The 23,343-nt window shown below is 41.8% G+C and overlaps 2 protein-coding genes across 2 annotated transcripts; both read right to left on the bottom strand.

Moving 5' to 3' along the window:
- Window positions 1-804: 804 nt before the first annotated feature.
- On the bottom strand, window positions 805-11,218 carry LOC139469852 (caspase-3-like). The gene is made up of 8 exons (XM_071252162.1): window positions 10,955-11,218; window positions 10,791-10,843; window positions 10,509-10,586; window positions 10,188-10,233; window positions 7,772-8,046; window positions 5,366-5,601; window positions 4,306-4,591; window positions 805-3,311 (listed from the first exon to the last, which is right to left on the bottom strand). Exons 2-8 carry the CDS (start codon window positions 10,801-10,803, stop codon window positions 3,070-3,072), a joined length of 1,176 nt encoding a protein of 391 aa, XP_071108263.1. The 5' UTR covers window positions 10,804-10,843; window positions 10,955-11,218; the 3' UTR covers window positions 805-3,069.
- Window positions 11,219-16,317: 5,099 nt separating this feature from the next.
- On the bottom strand, window positions 16,318-19,942 carry LOC139467470 (caspase-3-like). Its single transcript, XM_071249015.1, has 4 exons — window positions 19,708-19,942; window positions 18,758-18,987; window positions 18,211-18,496; window positions 16,318-16,562 (listed from the first exon to the last, which is right to left on the bottom strand). Exons 1-4 carry the CDS (start codon window positions 19,940-19,942, stop codon window positions 16,318-16,320), a joined length of 996 nt encoding a protein of 331 aa, XP_071105116.1.
- Between the last annotated feature and the right edge of the window lie 3,401 nt (window positions 19,943-23,343).

Genomic DNA, 23,343 nt, shown 5'->3' with positions numbered 1-23,343 from the left:
CGGGGTTGAGCTATATCCCCCTTTGATACAGCTGCTGAAGGTGGGGTTGAACTATATCCCCCTTTGATATAGCTGCTGAAAGTGGGGTTGAACTATATCCCCCTTTGATATAGCTGCTATAGGTGGGGTTGTACTATATCCCCCTTTGATATAGCTGATATTTGTGGGGTTGTACTATATCCCCCTTTGATATAGCTGCTATAGGTGGGGTTGTACTTTATCCCCCTTTGATATAGCTGCTATAGGTGGGGTTGTACTACATCCCCCTTTGATATAGCTGCTGAAGGTGGGGTTGTACTATATCCCCCTTTGATATAGCTGCTGAAGGTGGGGTTGTACTATATCCCCCTTTGATATAGCTGCTATAGGTGAGGTTGGACTATATCCCTTTGATATAGCTGCTGAAGGTGGGGTTGTACTATATCCCCCTTTGATATAGCTGCTGAAGGTGGGGTTGTACTATATCCCCCTTTGATATAGCTGCTGAAGGTGGGGTTGAGCTATATCCCCCTTTGATATAGCTGCTATAGGTGGGGTTGTACTATATCCCCCTTTGATATAGCTGCTGAAGGTGGGGTTGAACTATATCCCCCTTTGACATAGCTGCTGAAGGTGGGGTTGTACTATATCCCCTTTGATATAGCTGCTGAAGGTGGGGTTGATCTATATCCCCCTTTGATATAGCTGCTATAGGTGGGGTTGTACTATATCCCCCTTTGATATAGCTGATATTTGGGGGGTTCAACCATAGCTACTTAAATGAAGCTGACTGATGGGAAGATCTTCAATACAAACAAGAACCACTTAAACAAATATGCTTTATTCTGCAATATACTTTGTACATGAACAAGACAATACAGAATCTATATGAATATGTACAGACACAGTTCTCCAGTACACACTCACACATGTATTTAATTTAAAACAATACTCATATATTTCAATTTACACCTTGATGATTGTGTTTATCAGAGAGGAGGCTAGAAACATACACCACCAGATCCCATCACTTGGCAGAGGTGACAGATGCCTGATTGTTCCCAAGGGGGCGGTCGGGTAGCCTTGTTAAAGCGTTTGCTCGTCACGCCGAAGACCTGGGTTCGATTCCCGACATGGGTACATTGTGTGAAGCCCATTTCTGGTTTACCATGCCGTGATATTACTGGAATATTGCTAAAAGCGGCGTAAAACCAAAATCACTCACTCACTCCAAAGGTCATTAGATGACACTTCACACCCTATCTACTCCTATTGAACACCTGGACTTGTTTAGTTACTTTGCAGGTTGCAGTGTTGCACATTTTATATTACTGCAGGTAATCAGGACAACAGGTGCCCCAACGAAAGAAGACATAATTTATGGATAACAACTTCTTTATTTTACTGTTTTGGCGATGTTTCGATATAGATCCTTTTACCGTTGTCAAGCAAGTCTGAATCATGAGAATATATATAGTAGTTTGAGGATTAACAGTAACAAAAACTGCTTACTTTAAAAAAGATTAAATAATAACAGAAGGATAATTCTGTAATAATATGATGGACAGAGAACACATGATGAGGAAGCCAATTAAACAGGATTTGGTGTGATGATTATTGGTTAATGAGTTCATAGTAGGCAGATGGGATGAAATAGCCTTGATCTCTGTTGACTGATGGCTTGTGCTGGGGAATGTGGACTACTTCTCTTAGTTTTTCTTTTAGTGAAGTCATGGAGGTTGTAGGAGAGGATTTGGACGTTTTCCCAGTTTAATATTGTGATTTGGGCAGTTGCTGATATGCTCCAAAATGGCTGATTTACTGTCTGATTCGATGGTTGAAGTTCTGTGCTCCTTGATTCTGGTGTTGATGGGGCGGGATATTTCACCTACATAGGATTGTCCACAGTTACAGTCAATTTTGTAAAATATAGACATTGTTATCCGTCAACTTCTAAGAAATATCAATCAAACAATTTGGTGTCCCAATCGTCAAAGGTGCTGCAATTCACTGTGCCGAATCTGACCGAAGCCTTTGATTATGGGGTCAAATCCTGATTTGCTCAGATTATGTTTCTTGGTTTGTCAGTACCATACCCCTGCTCATGGGTTTCACCGAAGTGGTAAACATCTGAGACCTGCATCACTTTCGGCTTTCCTCCCACATCAAGCGGACATGCTGTGATGCTACTGGAATGATGTTCCACACGGCATTAAACCCAACTCTCCCACTCAATCTCTATGTTAGGTAATACTGATAAATATGTGCAGTGTTGATTACCTCCCTTGGCAATCTGACCCACTTGGATCATATCAATCAATCTTAATTTGAATTCAGAAGTTTGAAAACAGAACCAACTTCTGAAATTATCCATATTATGACATCCACATACTTACTGTTGAATCTTAGGACATAGTCTTGCTGATGTATTTTGAGAATCTTTGAAATAGTCTACCTGCCAATCCAAATGTTTGGACAGCTCTTTGTCCAAATTTACAATACTGATTGAATAGTGCATGGTCCAGTTAGACTGTTCAGCAATACTGTTTGGATATGTCTCCCAGACAGAATGTTCCACAGTTTTAAAGACGTGTTCCAAATTCCATTGATATTGGTGTACATATCACAGATGCATTAATGACAAGGGCCATCTTGTATACCAAGTCACACAAACAGGACAGAAGATCATGTCTAAGTTATCTTGTATGTGGTAGGTGGTATCTTTAGTAAAAATTCTATGTTCATCAACAAGAAATCCAATTAAATTTGCCACTGATGTACATCAATATATCCTGTGAAACAGTAACAGCAATGTATAAACTACATGTAAACTTCAGTAAAATGTTGATAGACATCAAAGCATTAGTCAAGCATCGTACTTGGAAGGACTGTTTGTCTTTGATAGAACTGTACAAGTGAATTGGAAACAAGCAGATAAGCCAACTCCTGGTGCAAGCGAGAGGTTTTGTTTAAGATGATGTCTGGTAACCTTGAATGTTCAGATGTCTCAGAGTTTTGTCCCTATCATATTCTAGATAAGAACGTTTATTGACATAGTTCAATGAAAACAGAAGACAATCTATAAAAGAGTTAATGTGGTGAAGATATGCTTGTAAAAAAAACATCCTTAGTGAGCATTGACATAACACAAGGGACTGCTTTCTTGTTATTCATTTGTCCCCTTGCATTGGACTTGACACGTGACACTCTCTGACTGACTTCGGTGAGAAGGCTCAAGAGTGGTATATCAGTGATACCTTTCTCCTGGAGAACATGTGTCAGGCTCTGTATCATCCAAGCTCCATCTGTTTTGTTCCGCCATGCAAAGTACCCTGCAAAAGCCAATTTAACTACCATTCAAAAGCAATCTATTGTGTATCAGTTGCTTCAAATTTTGAAGGAATATATCAGTGTGCAATATCTCTGCTAAAATTTCTGTCTGAAACAAGCAAAGGCAGGTACACTGATCTTTAGGGTACACTGGGTTATCCAGGTCCCAGTTTGTACATCGACACATAGGTCTGGCCAGCAGACATCAGACAGGTCCCAGCTGGTACACTGATCATAGGTCTGGGGTTTGTGGCCAGCAGACATCAGACAGGTTCCAGCTGGTACACAGATCATAGGTCTGGGTTTGTGGCCAGCAGACATCAGCCAGGTCCCAGCTGGTACACTGATCATAGGTCTGGGGTTTATGGCCAGCAGACAACATCAGCCAGGTCCTAACTGGTACACGGATCATAGGCCTGGGGTTTGTGGCCAGCAGACAACATCAGCCAGGTCCTAGCTGGTACACAGATCATAGGTCTGGGGTCTGTGGCCAGCAGACATCAGCCAGGTTCCAGCTGGTACAATGATCATAGGTCTGGGGTTTGTGGCCAGCAGACGTCAGCCAGGTCCTAACTGGTACAATGATCATAGGTCTGGGGTTTGTGGCCAGCAGACAACGTCAGCCAGGTCCCAGCTGGTACACAGATCATAGGTCTGGGTTTGTGGGCAGCAGACAACATCAGCCAGGTCCTAGCTGGTACACAGATCATAGGTCTGGGGTCAGTGGCCAGCAGACAATATCAGCCAGGTCCCAGCTGGTACACAGATCATAGGTCTGGGTTTGTGGTCAGAAGACAACATCAGCCAGGTCCCAGCTGGTACACAGATCATTAGTCTGGGGTCAGTGGCCAGCAGACAATATCAGCCAAGTTCCAGCAGATTGCCCTGTGAGAAGTCCTTCTCAGCATGTTGTGAAACATCATGCACTCTTTTATCATGATGTGTTAAGGGGCAACCTTTCAGACAAACGAGGGTGAAGAGTCTGCAAGATCTTACCTGGTGGGGTGGCATACATAAGAAGGAAGTCCTTGTAGATGGGCGATGGAGAGATGGTGTAGACATACTGAGGAACTGTGTTTCCTGATTCTCCTCTCTCTTTGGTCTGGGCCAGCCCTTCCTCTGTATCTGACTTCCCTTCATCAAGCTGTAATGCCTCTAGTGGTAACTCAGGAACTGTATCACCTGTGTCTTGACCAGAACCAGCTCTTACATTCTTTAACAGAAACTTTGGCCTCAGAACAGTTATATCCGTGCCATCATCTAAGTCTCGTCCTCTACATGCCTGAAAATGAACGTTTGACCTTTAATAAGATGTACTATCTGTTTGATTGAAACTGATGCTTTAAGCATTGTATTGTAATTCTATCAATGTCAAACAACATCTCATTTTTTTAGGGACGTAGCATTAGTAGCTAAGGCAGCCTCTCTCCATGTCAAATCTTGTTATTTAAACAATACCTTACACACCTAAGATTTTAGGATCATAATCTTACAATAATATGATTACCACAAATTTCATGAAGTCTTGTCAAAGAACTCACTAGGTAAACCTCCAGTACTACGCTGAAAAAGGGCAAGGGGTTCTATCATCCAAAACTGGCTCCCACAGGAGATATCCTTGGGTGAGATCAAGCGATATCTACATTGTTGATATCGCTGCAATGAAATTGCATCACAATGCTTTGCAGACCATTGTGATGTCATTGGTTACCATGACGTCACAATCAAATGACATCACTAATGGCTCTGCTACTGAAGCCGTAAGCAGCACTTTTTATACTTAAGACACTGCTTATTACTGTTTACAAACTGAAAAAGTTGTAAGAATGATGATGGATGATAAATAAAATCTCACCCTCGTGTCTTTTGATATAAAATATATCAACACTGGTTGATAAAAGTGGAAAATTTTGGCAAGACTCAGAGTTTTTCCACTTTTATAAACTCGTGTTGATAAATTTGATATCAAAAGACACGAGGATGAGATTCTCTACATATACAAAAATCTGACCAAGTTGTTTGACAATACTAAAGGACATATTCCAATGTCTTGTACCTGTATGAAGAAGAGTCTTGGCTTCCCTTCCAGTTCAGGGCAGCACTCATCATTGAAGTTGGCAATGAGGAATCGTGTGGGGACTATCGTGCCGTCCACGCCGTAGATGATGTCGTGTCGCAGCATAGCATTGTAGGGTGGTTGTAAGGGTGGAAAGTCTTCATTATCTCCATGCGACAGGATAGCACAAGCAAAGCAGTCAGCCTGGGTGTGGTCGTAGTCGATGTTGCTGGCAACTTAAGAGTGAGTGAGTGAGTTACAATTTTAAATCACAACGGCACACTGAGACTAGCTCACATTTTACAGGCAGCTAAAGATGATAGGTTGGTCAGTGATGGGTATAAAGGTTTATATTAGCTAATTAGATAGCTATTACTTGGCAGATTCTTGTGAAGAACGTCAAAATGTCTGTTCCACAACCGGCCATCAAGACGTATGTGTAAATGTGTAAAGATTTTTCACAGCGGCTTCCTGATCACTGAACAAAAGATTGAGTGATTGATTACTGATGTTATAAAAATTACATTGAAGTCGAAGATACGTTTGAAATATGTCCTGAACTGATCAAATCTATTACTGAATGTAAAACTGAATACATGACACCGCTTGGGATATACCGAAGACCCGGGTTCGATTCCCGACATGGGTACAATGTGTGAAGCCCTTTTCTGGTGTCCCCCGCAGTGATATTGCTGGAATATTGCTGAAAGCGGCGCAAAACCATTCTCACTCACTCACTACTACTCGAAAACTGGATCGTATGTTACTATGATGTATGTTGTAGGTAAATATGTGTGCCAGTTTTATACAGCGCATGTTGCCAAAAAGCTGATTTGTATATACTACTGACTTGACGTTTTCACCAAAAATTGAATACATGACACTGCTTGGGATATATCCTCTCCCCCCACCCTACTACTCGAAAAGGGTGGTCGGGTAGCCTAGTGGTTAACGCGTTCACTTGTCTAGCCGAAGACTGGGGTTCGATTCCCGACATGGGTACAATGTGTGAAGCCCATTTTTGGTGTCCCTTGCTGTGATATTGCTGGAATATTGCTAAAAGCGGCCTAAAATCTCACTCTCTCACCCTGGTGTACAAATGCATTGTTTCGATTCTGGGATACTTTAGGTCTCCAGTAGCCTATGCATTTTCTAAAAGTCAATCAAAATGAGAATTGTGTAGCCAGAATGGCTGCTGAATATGAATATCTATGTTCGCGTGACCATCCACTTGCCCAAACCAATCTTGTTGTAATGACTATGGTAACAACCACACTTTAACACAGATTTACAGTACAGTTTATGCTCAGAATGCTGTGTGCCAGTGAGACAGATAGCACCAATTTTCAGCTTTGTAGATCAACGAATGTTACATTTTACAACTGGACATTGCAACCCAAAGCACACACGACTACCCAGGGAACGGTTTCATTCCACATCCATGTCAGTGTTGATTGAATGACTGTGAATGAGGGAGTGAAGTTTGAGGCTGCTTGTAACAATGTTCATCTAAGAGAAAAGATTCACAAACCCACGTGTCCCAGCACTTCCTTTCCCTTGTATAAATGTCATTCATGACACAATTTAATGGACCCATCAAGGGATGTGTCATTTATTGCAGGGGTGGGTTGGTCAGAGGGTTTTGATGCTCTAATGTACTGAACATACATATGCTTGTATCTTTTTATGACCCTCCCCATGTCCTTGTTAATTTCTTTCATGACCCTCCCCGAAAAGACAAAATGATAAAGCATTTAATATTTTATTATAAAATGTCCATTATTGCATGACCCTCCAATATAGAACATCTGCCCGGAGAGCGGAAGGTCCATGGTTTGATCATAACTTGTGATCACCATAATAGTATCTTAGTGGGCTTGCACTATAAATCGGCATCAGTCCAGACTACTACAAGCAGTCACACACACACACATGTGCATGCACGTCGCTATATAAGGGCATTAATCTCTGATGCAACCTTAAACCCCATTTCACCTCACCTCACCTCACCTCACTACGTTAAACCCCATTTCACCTCACCTCACCTCACCTTCCCTGATTCCCTCTGACTTCCGACCCTATACATTTTTTTCTAGTGCAAGCAGTTGATGTTGTGACCCAATCAGCAGACAGGAAATACCTACTGTGCATAGAGTAAAACTGTAAAATTTGTTCCTGGCCATGACAGATAAACTATAGTCATTTGAAACAAATGAGAGTTCCTTAACTTCTTCTGAGTAGTATATATACCAAGTATTTATAAATATATGTCTCTTATTAACCATTCAAATTGAGATCGTGGACAAATTTAATACTCAAGTTCATATTACCTTCTCGTAAATAGTCACAGAATAACTCATTTATAATAAATAAAGGGTCATAGCAAATAGAGATATACTAAAATACCTTTCTGGAGAGTTTTCACCATTTCTTCTCCAGTTAGGTTGTTACGAAGCAGGATTTCAAATCCAAGATGTTCGAACATCTTCTTAAGATTCACAGCATCCTTTGTCGATCCGTTTCTGTTTCCAAATTTAGTTTGGGGATCAAACTCTTCGTTATTGATAATAACTGCCAATCCCCTCTTGGGGTAGGTGAAGTCATACTTGTTGCTGTCATTCTCGGGTGAAGCCGTCTCTTTTCTCACAAGTTTCTTTGCTCGTTTTAGCGGGGTAAATGTTCTGCAGAAGAAACGTTACTTGACTTTAAAATGGATTTCTTCATTGGCTTCTCAGAGATCTGATTTTTATTGCAACTGATTGATAGAATGCAGGTGTAATTATATATCTGAGCTGTTAATGATCAGTTTGTATATGTTCATCTCAGCATCATTGAGACTATTTATAATGGGGTCTCGGACTTGATGCAGACAAACCAACAGCAGTGTTGAGCTTCAGGGTGGCATCAGTGAGATAGTAAGTGAGTGAGTGAGTATGGTTGTACGCCGCTTTTAGCAATATTCCAGCAACATCACAGTGGGGGACACCAGAAATGGGCTTCACACACTGTACCCATGTCGGGAATCGAACCCGGGTCTTCGGCGTGGCGAGCGAACGCTTTAACCACCAGGCTACCCGACCGCCCCCCATCAGTGAGATAGACTAGGTTAATTTGACGAAAATAGGACAATAGTGAGTCTCTCATAATAATCCTAATAGGTGTGTTTAGTCAGTGAATATGGATATAACATACATAGACACAATCAATACTAATGGTAAACACTTTTATTGTAGAATGACTGCATTGAAAAGCAACCATTGTGATTAGTTGGGGAACTCACTTCTGATAGGATTGGTTGGTTGGTTTGTTGTTTAACGCCGCACTCAGCAATATTCCAGCTATATGATGGCTGTCTGTAAATAATCAAGTCTGGACCAGACAATCCAGTGATTAATGTCATGATCATCGATCCACGCAATTGGGATCGATGACATGCATGCAAGTCAGCGAGCCAGACCACCTGATCCCGTTAGTCGCCTTTTACAACAAGCATAGTCACCTTTTACGGCAAGCATGGGTTGCTGAAGACCTATTCTACCCCGGAATCTTCAAAGGTCACTTCTTATAGGAAGGGGGTGGGTGGGTCAGAGGGAATCCGGGGAGCATCACACCTGAACTGAACTGAACTTTATTTACACTCAGGCCACTATTAGCAGCATCAGAGGTACAAAATTATTTCAACAGCATAATACATGTACATATCAACATAAAATATATACAAAAACATCTTTGCCGAGCATACATGTATATTTATACAGATTTACTATGGTAGCAATATATGTTCAATTCAGAAAGAGGGCGAGTTAATTGATAGGTTTAAACAATGACATGATGATTTTACAGAATTTGGACAGTTTTCTCAATATTTCTAGTCGTGAATTATTGAAAGGTAAATTCATTTTATGCATATTGGGTTTAATGTTAGTAGAATCTGTGTAAAAAATGTTTTCTTTCATTTTCTAACGATGGACAAATAAACAAACAAGAGTTTGCCACTAACGTGGCTATATCCCCCACCCCCGTTGCAGAATTTATGACATAATTAAATCTAAACAAACCCTAACCTTTTTTAACCGAGGTGGAACTTGTCATAGAAATTGTGAAAAAAAGAAGAGTTTGGAACCTAAGTCCATCTTGTTGCCATAGAAATGTAAAAAATAAAAATTTCTAAAATTTCTTAATAGCAAAAGGCACCAGTTCAGCATGTACCTGACAGACCTGCAAAGTTTGATGAAAATATATTGAACGGTTTATGAGTGAGTGAGTATGGTTTTATGCCGCTTTTAGCAATATTCCAGCAATATCACGGCGGGGGACACCAGAAATGGGCTTCACACATTTTACCCATGTCGGGAATCGAACCCGGGTCTTCGGCGTGACGAGCGAACGCTTTAACCACTAGGCTACCCGACCGCCCCGAACGGTTTGTGAGTTATGCTCTGGAAACGAACCCTACCCTCACAGAACCTAAGTCCATCATTGCTGTATTCCAGTATTTTACTCATCAAGGAATACATTGATATAGGGAGGCCCTTTCCCAGGTTGATTTTACACCATTGTTTTTTGACTACACAACTGTTATTGGTTACATACTAGTTTCAACAACCTCACCACAAACAAAGACACCGCCTGCCTGCACTTTGCTTTAAATAACCACTGCCTGCCCTGAGAACCAATTCTTTTAATTTTTAAGCCTTGGGGGTGGGTGCTTATTTTCAGTACATTTGTGATTCGCAAACCTCTGACCACCCACCCTGTAATAAGTAACTGGTCCCTTTAAGGTGAAATAAATGAGTAAATGTATATAGTTGCATCAACTTACTCTTGTATTTTGCTGTAGTAGTTTTCAAATGATGGTACACCAGTGTCTGAAAGAGTAAAGAAACATATATTTTGTAAAAAAAATTTGTTTGATTAAATACAACTTTGGCTTCATAATGGCTTCATAACAGTGAGTATAAGTAATTATAACAATAGTAGTATCACACACACACGCACGCATGCACGCGCACGCACACACACGTGTGCAAAATCAGATATCGATCCGCGTTAAAAAGTACACTCGTCAAGCCTCAAACCCTCCCCTCCCCACCCTCACCGCAGGTGCCACGTGCGTCACCTTTTTTTGACGTCTGTCACTCACCGTCTTTAGAGGCGGCGAGCGAGACCCATTCATCTGGAGCCTCGCGTTTCGCCACTGCCGGAGTCTCGTCTCTGTCTACTGTCAATAGGAAATAAGTTTTCACTTACAACTCTCGTTATAACACAGGTGGTATTAGGTGCAACACACAATCATGGCATTCTCTTTTGTAGTTGTACATTCATGTTATTGTATCACGTATGTGGACTCGAAGACAGAGTGCCGAAGTGAACACCCGTAACAGACAAGTTGAAGTTTACAACTCCTGACGTACACAACACTCACCAGACGACTCCATACCGGCTCACTATCGAATACTGGAAGGTGATATCTGACTTCTGAAACAAATATATACTTTGTAGACACAATTTAGACATGTATGCCATTCACAGTATCAGCATAAACACCATTTAATCAGCTGTTAATCAACAACAACAATGGTTACCTACCTGCTATAGTGAGATGCTCACACGTGCAATTTGACCCGTCCTTGCTTCTGCTGACAATGTTTAGCCTCAAGGACTCTCCCGATTTGCCAAGTGCATTTGAATAGCGCGTCGAGCGGATCTATGAAGTCATGATATAAAACTTATAATACTCCTACATAAAAGATATGATAACACTCTTTAAGAAGCCGTTATTCCTAGTACTTGTACACAAATGGGTGCGTATATTACTTAGGAGTTGTCTGTCTCGACTGCGCCGCGGCGCATCAAAACTAGGTCAAACATATCTCAAAAATAGTGCTGACTGTCGACCTTGCTTTGAAACTACGTCATTGTTTTCTGTTATCTGTTATGCAATATTCTAGTTTATCAAATGACTAAATTCAACGAACTTTAGTCCTTCACTGAGGGACACTGAGAAGAAAGTTGCTACTGCACAGGAGTGCTTACGCTTACTTCGTGAGGAGTTATAGGTGTTAACATACACGGATATCATCCAACTCAATGTTTGTTTGTTGTTTGACGCCGCACTCAGCAGTATTCCAGCTATTAGACGGAGGTCTGCAAATAATCGAGTCTGAACCAGACAATCCAGGGATTGATATCATGAGCATCGATCTACGCATTTGGGATCGATGACATACATCAACCAAGTCAGCGAGCCTGACCACCCGATCCCGTTATGGTCACCTCTTACGACAAGCAGTCTCATTTGACGGCAAGCATGGGTTGCTGAACAACTATTTTGGCCCGGATCTTCACGGGTGACCAACTCAAAGAAGCTGCTAGTGTATAACCAACTAAATGATGTTACTACTGTATATCAATATAATCTTTGATCGACAAACCCTTTTTTTAAGGAAACTGAAACGGTATTGCCTTGGTGATATCACAGGGAACTGAGGGTTTGTCAAGCGGTTGAAGCGTTGAATCGTCCGTGTAATCGATTCCGCATATATGCCGTGCCGCGATATGGCCTGGATATTGCTAAATGAGGTTTAATATACAGTGCTCGCAACACACGCTTGATATAAGGAAACGTTCGTTCAGGAAGATATTTACATGAACAGCCGTGGTCACTTTCCTCAATCTCATTAAAATCAGATCTTTGTTCTCGCTTCCGCTAAACAAAGATCTGAGGACATCCCACTATGGGTCACGTCAGGCCGACCTTGCGCGAACTTTGACCTACCTATGGAATGACCAATCGGAAGGCAGTTTTCTCGTGATTTACGGCACAAATTTCAAATTGGCGACTATACGCTTTGAGACATATTTTGACAAATTTTCGATAACAAATTTGAAACCTGAACAAAAAACATTCTGGAAGGGCTAATAGATGGTCTAGATTGTAAGGATTCAGTCGTTAAACCCGTAACTATCGTTCCGAATACACCATGTTAAAGTTTTCGAGATTGCATGACTAGCAATCACATTCCGACTGTCACTTTCATAATCTGGTAAGCGACGCACTGATTGGTCGGATGAAAGGTCTTTCTGACGTGACCCCTAATGGGATGTCTTCAGATCTTTGTTTAGCGGTAGCGAGAACTAAGGTCTGATTTTAATGAGATTGTCACTTTCCTCGACCTGGTTTGGGACAAGTACGAGTCGGACTCGGCCTACAGCAAACTTATGCTGTTGTGGGGTCTATCTCGACCGTGGTACCACCGAAATGTACCCAGTTCAGTTTAGGTACAAACATTGTATCACTTTTCTATCTCTTTTTATGATCCAAGATTTGTCTTGTAATAGCTTGCGCGTTTACGTCATTCACCATATCGCGTCAACGTTGCCGCTTCCGTTATATAATAAGGAGATAAACATACTGTGTTTACAATGTAGAGCTAGGTTACCTGTAGTTTAAACCGCGCTAAATTGAATTGGAACTGAACGCGCGGCGCAAAAGAAAGACGTCACAGTCGTATATAGAAAAGCACCAAATTCAAGCTCTCTGTTGTCCTCAAAACTTAAAATACATTCTCTTATTACACTTACATCGCGTTTTCTGCACGAAATGTATTGCCACACATCCTTTGAATATTTTAGTAACCGCAAGTTTGTATTTTGTAACTAATAATTGTAGATATAATTATTTGAATATGCGTACCGACAAGACTGAAAAAAGTACTATTTTTATGAATATTAGCTATATTAGTTGAATTCCCTTTCTGCATTCGACACCGGTGTTATAACTAGCAGCTAGGACTTTAAAACCCCAGCGACCTTTAAAATTAGCACGTTAATGTACGTATATAAGCGTCGCTGTTGGATAAGCAGCGCTTGGAATGAACCTCCATTCGTCACCTTATTAACATGGTATACAACTCTTACTACAGGTAAGATACAAGCATGTTGATTTAAATAAATTCATAGGCTGTATGACAGGAGCTCGTATTGTCAACTGACACACCAGAGTCTCTACTGCATAAGGTGTAGTTCGAACCCGTGAGAATTGAACCCGTGATGATCAGGGTTATAATTGATCTGGATCCGTGAAGTTCCAGGTTAGAATCGGCCTTGAACCGTGAAGATCCGGTTAGAATTGATCTTGATCCGTGAAGATCCGGGTTAGAATTGGTCTTGAACCCAAAGATCCAGGTTAGAATCGGTCTTGACCCGTGAAGACCCGGGTTAAAATTGATCTTGATCCGTGACGATCCGGGTTAGAATTGATCTTCAGCAACCAATGATTGTCGTAAGAGGCGACTAACGGGATCGAATGGAAAGGCTCGCTGACTTGGCTAATGCTTGTCAGCGTATCCCAATTGCGCAGATCAATGCTCATGACGTCTGTCATTGGATTGTCTGGCCCAAACTCGACTATTTACTGACTGCCGTCAAATAGCTAGAATATTGCTGTGTGCGACGTTAAACAACAAACCAAGATGTGTTTTGAAGCAATACTTCATTTCGGGGCGGTCGGGTAGCCTAAAGTACTTTTGTGGTTAAAGCGTTCGCTCGTCAAGCCGAAGACCCGGGTTCGATTCCCGACATGGGTACAATGTGTGAAGTCCATTTCTGGTGTCCCCCACCGTGATATTGCTGCAGTATTGCTAAAAGCGGCGTAAAACTATACTCACTCACTCACTCACTCACTATTCTTCATTTCGGGATGCGTGGTAGGGAGGTTTTGCATCATCGCACAGATGATAACGGTTCATAGCATGTTGATATCGATATAATGAAAAAGATATGAAAAACAATCTCATTAAAATCAGATCCAAGTTCTCGCTGCCGCTAAACAAAGATCTGAGGACATCCCATTACGGGTCACGTCAGAACGACTTTTCATCCGACCAAACAAAGTGTTGCTTACCAGATAAGGAAAGTGACAGCCGGAATGTGTTTTCTAATCATGCAACCTCTAAAATGTTAACACGGCGTATTCCGAGCGATAGTTACGACCCGTACGACTGATTCCGTCAAAATTATCGCCGATCTCTCACTCCTGTGGGATAAACATTTGAACAGAAGAGGCGTTGCGCAGTACGTGGGAAACACTGCCATACAATCTCAACCAAATATTAGACATTGCGAAATGGTCGTTTGTTCAGTTTTCAAAATTTTAATCGGGAACTGTGTCAACATATTTTTCAAGCGTAGTCTGAAATGGAAGTGGAAATCGAAGATCGAGAAAGCTGCTTTCTAATTGGCTGATGTCAACTTCTTGTTAGTCATTTCAGTGGTCGGTCAAGGTTCGCGAAAGGTCGTTCTGACGTGACCCGTAATGGGATGTCCTCAGACCTTTGTTAGGCGGCAGCGTGAACTTAGATCTAATTTTAATGAAATTGAACAAAAACCAAACGACACTAAACAGGAAGAAAGGAAACAAAAAAAGCGATGAGAAATGCTCGGTACGAAGTTTTATTCTTTATACATCCACATAAGACCCAGAATGCTCCGCGTTTCTTTCAGCATCCAAGAAAGATGCCGAGATCCCAACTCTTGGTGAAAACGTCAAGTCAGTAGTATATGCAAATCAGCTTTTTGGCAACATGCGCTGTATAAAACTGGCACACATATTTACCTACAACATACATCACAGTAACATACGATCCAGTTTTCGAGTAGTAGCGAGTGAGTGAGAATGGTTTTGCGCCGCTTTCAGCAATATTCCAGCAATATCACTGCGGGGGACACCAGAAATGGGCATCACACATTGTACCCATGTCGGGAATCGAACCCGACTCTTCGGTATATCCCAAGCGGTGTCAAGTATTCAGTTTTACATTCAGTAATACATTTGATCAGTTCAGGACATATTTCAAACGTATCTTCGACTTCAATGTAATTTTTATAACATCAGTCATCAATGGCTCAATCCTTTGTTCAGTGATCAGGAAGCCGCTGTGAAAAATCTTTACACATTTACACATACGTCTTGATGGCCGGTTGTGGAACAAGTTATGCATGACACTTCTTAACACCAATGAATGATACAAATACTTATCTAAGTAAATACTTATCAAACAAGTAAAAAATGAAATTCGTGTCACAATGTTGGAACATTCTATTTCACCTTGACATTTTCATATCTACCAGGGTTCTATAAACAACTTGTTATCAGTCAGATAAGTTTAGGCCAGAACAGGAAGATTTCTGTTTCTTAATTACAGTTGTCATTGGCGATGTACTCACTGCAATACAATGTGTTGAAGTATGAGAGTGTTAACTCCCATTTTGCCCTTGCCCTTGTCTCCGCCATAAATCTGTCCATAGACTTTATTTTATTGCTGTTGGCGAGCAGGTGTTAAATATTTCCTCATGACAAGTCTCTGTGCCAGTATCGAGAGGAGCTGCAGGGAAAGAAGGGGTGGTGGTGTGGTTAGTGTGTTCGCTCATCACATAGAAAATCCAGGTTTGATGCCTCACATCCTTACGTCCCATGGATATACCGGGTTGGAACAGGAACCTAGCAACCAATATTTGTCTTGTGGTGATAAGGGTCGTTACTTGGTTGAACGCGTGTCTTCGTATCCTGACAGCGTGGGACGTTGCTCATTATATCAATCACTGGTTTATCTAGTCCACACTCGGAATATTTACAGGCTGCCGTCATCTAGCTGAAATATCCTGAGCGCGTCGTTAAACCAACCAACAAACCAACCAACCAAACAAAAAAACATGTGCCGTGCTAAAGGGAAACATTCACTTCAACGAAGGCTTTTTTGGTATCGTGAATGTTTGGTACAATGAGATTAAATTGAGTACCAATGTCTCACAGTATGGTTGCCCAGAAAATAAACACAGCTGTACTGAAATTTAGGCATTATCACGAATGTCCAGATATCTGAAAATTACAGGCCTTAATAAGACAAAGGATATATTGTCACACAAAATGACCAATTCTATGGTTGTAGTATTTAATGGGGCACAGCTTTATCTCTGAAGTAAACTGCCTTGGTTAGCATGGACATGACACAAGGAACAGCCTTCTTTTTATCGTCCTCTGGGTTGATGGTTTGGGACTCAAACTGTGTCATCAGGTGACTGACTCTAGTAAGAAGTGTCATTAATGGTGTGTCATGGATATCTTTCTCCTGCAGAACAGACGCGAGGCACTGCATCATCCAAGCTCCCGTGTCCTTGTTCCGCCATGCGAAGAACCCTGCAATAATACAACCTTAAACTTTTTGTGTGTTTTATCGAATTAAAAAAATATTTATCATACCTAAAAGATGCCTTTCAACAGTTGTCGATAGCACTTTTAATCACCTGAGAAACATGACCTGACGATACAAAGCTGATATATATATGTTACAGTTAATACTTATAATCAGGCCATACATCATCTTCCCGAGGCAAGGGAGTTAACCGACTTTAAAAGTCCAGTTTCCACCCTTGCCGAACTAGGTTGGAATAACTGGGCTCGATCGTAGCGCCACCAGTGGCTATTACCAGTTATGTCCCTTCTAAGCCTCTCCTATGGACCAATCAGATTCCACCTCTCGTATCACTTGCGTTTGCTTCACACAAAATGGTGGCGCCCAGTCAGGACGATCTGATCGATAATCAAGATCTATATTGTGATGAAACTGGTCTTACATCGCGAAATGCATCACAACACGTGAGCACCTTGATTAAAAACATGAAAAGATTTGGAAAATATCTGCTGACAACGAGTTTGCGGTACACATGCATTGCAAATCCTGCAATCGACCGAAATCTGCACGACAGTTTACGAACCGGATTTTGATTTCGGTGCGCGATTTTGATTGGACTATGCATAGACTCGTTAGTCCAGCCAAAATGTAACTACATAATAGCAGCCTAGTTCGGCAAGGGTGGAAACTTGGATTTCATAGTCAGTTAACTCTCTTGCCTCGGGAAGATGGCAATACATATACTGACTGGAAATTGCTTATATGACCTGGCGATGTAAAGATGACCCATATACACTTACAGACAAATGAGCGAGAGTACCATATACGGTGGTTTATACATGAAAAAATACTCATATTCAATATATATTAGATTAGTTTCGATGTGCAAACCGACATAGTGCTATGTTGGGTGAATCGACCTTTATGAACGCATCACATGTGACGTGATAGATCCATGACTCGAGACGCACCACTTGTCTCGAGCAGGATTCGCGTATCAAGTTTGATAATCACGTGGAGCATGGTAACACTTCACTGTTTGTTAGTTTTGTCATTAATTGATACACACTGGAAACATCTCTTCATAACGTACATACGCCTTTATATATTTCTGACCGCATCCGTGGTCAAGTGGTAGAGCGTCCGCCCGGAGAGCGGAAAGTTCAGGGTTCGATCCCCGGCCGCGTCATACCAAAAGACGTTAAAAGATGGTACTTGTAGTTACCGTGTCTGGGGCTCGGCATAAAAGGGGCTAAAACAAGGACTGGTTGGCTCGGAGTAAGTATACTGTGTCTGAGTGGGGTATTCATGTTAAACTGCGGCATGGTATCTCAGTGAGCTAGCACAAAAATCGGCATAGTCCGGACTAGAACAAACAGTCACACACACACACGTGCATGCACGTCGCTATATAAGTGCAATAATCCTGGACGCGACGTTAAACCCAATTTCACCTCACCTTATATGTTTCTTTGATTCGCGTTTCTTTTGGCGGTGAGTATATAGATGGGTGAAGCTGACATGTTTATCCAACCTGGAAATGTAAAGATGGTCCGTATATAAAAAGTTGGGTAAAGCTGAGATTGCTGATCTCGCCTGGAGGTGCAAATATGGTCTATACAGGTGTGAGAGTGCTGTTCCGCTCGATCTTACCTGGAGGGATTGCGTACATCAGAAGGAAGTCCTTGTAGATGGGACAGGGCGAGATGGAGAAGACGGGCGCTTTAGCCGTGTACCCTGATTGTCCTCTATCTACTTCTTCTTCGTCCAACTTCGGCTTTTTGTCATGTGACATATCCTTTTGTCCTGGCTGATTATATGAGTTGGGAACTGCATCACTTGCATCTTTGTCTGAACGAGCACCTTGAGTTGTTGGCTGAGCCCCTGTCCCCATAACAGCTAAATGGGCACCCGCATCTGTTCTTGTACCTCGACATGCCTGACAGAGACCAAAAATATGACCAAAGACACTGGAAACGTAATGGTTCAGTTACCCTACCCTTACGACAAGCAAAGTCGCCTTTTACGGCAAGCATGGGTTGCTGAAGACCTATTGTAACCCGGATCTTCCTGGGTCAACACTATATTGCATGTAGAGCAGGACAAACACAACCTAAGTTACAATAGGAATTACCCTACATCAGAACTCCCTCATCTTTCACTCAGTGGAACAGTACACGAGTTGCAACAGGTACGGTACCTGTATGAAGAAGAGCCTTGGTTTCCCTTCCAGTTCAGGGCAGCACTCGTCGTTGAAGATGCTGACGAGGTGTCTGGTGGTGACGCTCCTACCGTCCACGCCGTAGATGATGTCCTGTCGCGACTTCACAGCAGATGGTGGCTCTTCCAACTCTTGATAAGCGCCATGGGACAGAATTGCACAAGCGAAGCAGTCAGCCTTGGTGTGGTCGTATTGCTTGTTGCTGGCAACTGTTGGAAACAGGTTAGCATTATCTGCATAAACATAAACATCCACAGTTCCATGTGAAATCCCTTTTTGAGGATTCAGGGAAAGGGATTTCATCTAATTTAGTCATTTGGAGACCATATCTACTCCCATATCAAAAGCTTTGTTCCAATAATTTTCCTCCACATAAACATCAACGAGAACATCTTATAGATCATTGTATTTATACTGAATCCAAAAAAGTTAGGTATTATTTTTGGGAGGATATTTTCAAAAACTAGTAGGCTAAGTCTTCACTACAAATATATATCCAAAAATGTCCATGAGCCCTAACTTCTTTGTTCAGTATATGATAGCCGGCATGCATTTCCATTTACAAACAAACAAAAAAACAAATCAGATATTTAGTTTGATTCTTAATCGTTTGCCCAAATACATGTCAGCCTCATCACCTAAGGCGACTATCCTTGTCGTAAGAGGCGACTAACGGGATCGTGTGGTCAGGCTCGCTGGCTTGGTTGATGCATGTCATTGTATCCCAATTGCGTGGATCGAGGCTCATGATGTCAATCACAGGATTGTCTGGTCCAGACTCGATTATTTACAGACTGCCGTCATTTAGATGGAATATTGCGGCGTTAAATGACAAAAAAACAAACAAACAACAAACAAACAAACAAACAAACAAACCTTGTTCAACATTTCACGATGGCACACGACAACGGTATATCCAAACCACCTACCTTTCAGGAGAGTGCGAACCATTTCGTCTTTCGTTAGATTGTCACAGCGTAGAACCTTGAATCCTAACCTTTGGAACATGTTCTTAAGGTTTGACGCGTCCAGATCAGATCCCTTTCTGTCGCGCATTCCAGATTCAGGGCCAAACGTCTTGTTATTGATAATGACCGCCATTCCCCTCTCGGGGTAGGTGAAGTCGTACTCATCTCCATCGACCTGGTGGTGAACAGGTTGCATTTCTGATAGCTTCTTTGCTCGCCGATGAGGCTTGAAGATTCTGTGGAACACACTTTGCTTGGAAATGTTTATTGATTTTGAAAATGTTAAAATTACATGTGGTATCTGCGGCATGTATTAACCCTAAATCTTTAAACTTCTTTAACAGAACTAATGTATTGGGTTAACTGAACCACTGTATTGGGTTAACTGAACCGCTGTATTGGGTTAACTGAACCGCTGTATTGGGTTAACTGAACCACTGTATTGGGTTAACTGAACCGCTGTATTGGGTTCACTGAACAACTGTATTGGGTTAACTGAACCACTGTATTGGGTTAACAGAACCACTGTATTGGGTTAACAGTGGGAAACGATAACATGCATCAACCAAGTCAGCGAGCCTGACCCCCCGATCCCGTTAGTCGCCTCTTATGAGAAAGCATTGTTGCCTTTTACGGCAAGCATGGGTTGCTGAAGACCAATTCTACCCCGGATCTTCACGGGTCCATTTAAGGTAACGTTAGGTTGTAAATAGTAGATTCTGCTTACTCTCGAAATCTCCTGATATACTTTGTAAATGCTCCATCAGTATCTGAAAAAAATATACGAAACTGTTTCTGTGACATATTGTATTCTTGAAAACCAAAATCTAATGAAATAAATTTTGAGCTTATATTTCTATAAAGCAATTACGATTGTGTTACATCCCATAATGACCTCAGAACATGTGATTCCGTCAAAATGGTCGGTTCAGGCAATATCGATTTTGACATTGATATAGGCACTTGTTTTTATAGTATGTGACCAAAGGTAGTGGCTTTGGGGAAGCTTAGTGGTTCACTGGAAACCCGGGTTCGTTATATAAGATGGGTAGAATAGGTAGAATAGGTGTGTCTCCCAGCGTGATACGGTCACAGTATTCTATAATGAGCAGTAAACCCCACTCAACCCATTCACTCTCTTATGAGACCGCCTCAGTGGTCTAGTGGTAGAGCGTCCGCCCGGAGAGCGGAAGGTCCGGGGTTCAATCCCCGATGGCGTCGTACCAAAAAACGTTGAAAGAAGGTACTTGTTGTTACCCTGTCTGGCGCTCGGCATTAAGGGACTTAAACAAGGACTGGTCGGCTCGGAGTAAGTATACTGTGGCTAGCACAGTGGCTAGCACCATAAATCGGCGTCAGTCCCGACTAGTACAAGCAGCCACACACACGTAGCATGCACGTCGCTATGTAAGTGTAATAATCTTGGACGCGACGTTAAATCCCATCTCACCTCACCTCACTCTCTTATGAAACAGTAGATTTTGGTTGATTTTAAATGTTGATGCTATTAGAATATATTTCACCCATGGTACTCTCCGACGGGGGACATATGTGTACTACGTTCCTCTCCATAACAGAAGATCCAGGGTTAACAATACAAACCGTCAAGCGTATACGAGAGCGAAACACATTCCTCTAGAGCCTCACTTTCCGAATCCTCTTGGGTCTCGTCCCTGGAGGAAACTGTGAACACAAACATTGCGTCACTTACGCGGAGTGTAAAGCTGTGATCTATATTCGGCGACGGTGCTGTAGTGCTGGTTACATTATTTGTGACAAAGAAAGGTCTAGTTACTGTGAATGAACTATGCGAGATTGTGAATTCTGTTAGTCAGCCATAGTGAAACCACATCACAACGGCCTGCAAGGAAACATGTCTGAACCGACTCACAAGCACGATACACCTCATCAAAGTCAGACAATTTATACACCACCCGATCAAATTTACCTGGAAATGTTTGTTTGTTATTTACCGCCGCACTCAGCATATTCCAGCTATATGATGGTGAGGTGTAAATAATCAACTTTGCACCAGAAAAAACAGTGATTGACATCATGAACTCCGATCTAGGTAATTGGGATACTATGACATGCATCAACCAAATCAGCGACCCTGATCACCCGATCCTGTTATTCGTCTCTTACGACAAGCATGGGTTGCAGAAGATCAACTCTTACCCCGATCTTCACAGGGGCAGTAGCGGATGATTGGGATTTGCATATACAGTAAACTACGGTTATAACGAACACGCTTATAACGAACTGACGGATATAACGAACTTACTTTTTAGTCCCGACTATTTGCTGTAGTTATGCTGTATATATGCTTATAACGAACTACGGTTATAACGGTTAGTACTATACAACCGTATGGTTTCTTCAAGCCATGTTCTTCTGCATTGGCTGACTGGCCATTCGGGCATTTCAATCAACACATTCGACATATGTAACACTTTTGAGAAATCTTTATAATGTCACATCAGATGCCAGTTTCCACATCACAGTGATAGTAGTATCTCTGAGAGTACCAGAACGCAAACAAGCGTCCTCGTGCTTTAACTGTGATAGTTCAGGGCAAAACTAAACTTTATTACACTGTAATGGGTGTAGAGCAAACTTTATTTCTTAACTACAGCCATCAATGTAACATATTTGTTGTGTTCATTCTGGGATTAGCTACAAATTCTATCCATTTGAGTCTTATGACGGTAACGTTATTTTCAGGCTAGTACCATGTGCAGAAGCTTTCGGTCTGTCCAACTGCCTTCGTCGAGCAGTTAATGAGTGAATATGGTTTTACGCCGCTTTTAGCAATATTCCAGCAATATCACGGTGGGGTACACCAGAAATGTGTTTCACACGGGCAGTTAATGCAGACCTCGGGCCTCTGCAAATGACAATGCCCTGAAAAGTAACGTTACCCCTAAGATATCAATACAAACAAACATTAATTTTCACAGCATGAATCTGTATGCGTTTGGATGTAGACTATAAACAGTGATTACTGTACACAGAATACAATGAATACAATGATGACATTCCCGTGACCTTGACCCGGCTATCATACAGTGTATACCGTTTACGTCACACCCACCTGGTGGCGAATCCATTGTCAAACCGTTTTTTTTTCACAGAAACGCCTGAAACAAATTCGTTGAATATAGATAACTTTCCTAACATGAACAGTAACATTAGCCACAACACACGACCCCTGAATGTGTATATGTATGTACACACCTACCTGATGTTTTATTCAACAGTCAATCGGTCTGGATGGATATACGTTTGTTTGGCGATATCAACTGCACTTAATGTTACCGGTCGAGTCTATTTATAAATTACACTGTAGTAACTGTCCACATAACCACATGATAACATTATTCAAGTAAGGCGTTGATTCTCGGGGAATGCTGCATACACGGTCCTGGGTAGTTACGGTTGTAGTTGGCGTTGTAGTCGTCTCTGTAATTCAATACCTGTCGGGTCTTTTCATACAACACACTGAAGTGGCCTTTAAGGACTGCATGACATTATTCCAGTTCAGCGCTTATTTCTTCGGAAATGTTAATTCACGGTTCTGGATGCTGCTGGTTATAA

The sequence above is a fragment of the Haliotis cracherodii genome, unplaced genomic scaffold (genome assembly GCF_022045235.1).
Source record: "Haliotis cracherodii isolate W230 unplaced genomic scaffold, xgHalCrac1.p SCAF_2, whole genome shotgun sequence".
Taxonomy (NCBI): domain Eukaryota; kingdom Metazoa; phylum Mollusca; class Gastropoda; order Lepetellida; family Haliotidae; genus Haliotis; species Haliotis cracherodii.
The sequence above is the reverse complement of the archived record's forward strand: the minus strand, read 5'-3'. Positions and strand labels throughout refer to the sequence as shown.

Coding starts and splice junctions, on each gene's coding strand:
- LOC139469852 (XM_071252162.1), bottom strand. Junction 5,602..7,771: donor GGTGAAAACTCTCCAGAAAG/GTATTTTAGTAT, acceptor CTCACTCTTAAG/TTGCCAGCAACATCGACTAC. Junction 4,592..5,365: donor CAAGACTCTTCTTCATACAG/GTACAAGACATT, acceptor GTTCATTTTCAG/GCATGTAGAGGACGAGACTT.
- LOC139467470 (XM_071249015.1), bottom strand. CDS start 19,942: ATGCAACCTGTTCACCACCAGGTCGATGGAGATGAGTACGACTTCACC. Junction 18,988..19,707: donor GGTTCGCACTCTCCTGAAAG/GTAGGTGGTTTG, acceptor TGTTTCCAACAG/TTGCCAGCAACAAGCAATAC. Junction 16,563..18,210: donor GATGTACGCAATCCCTCCAG/GTAAGATCGAGC, acceptor GTATTATTGCAG/GGTTCTTCGCATGGCGGAAC.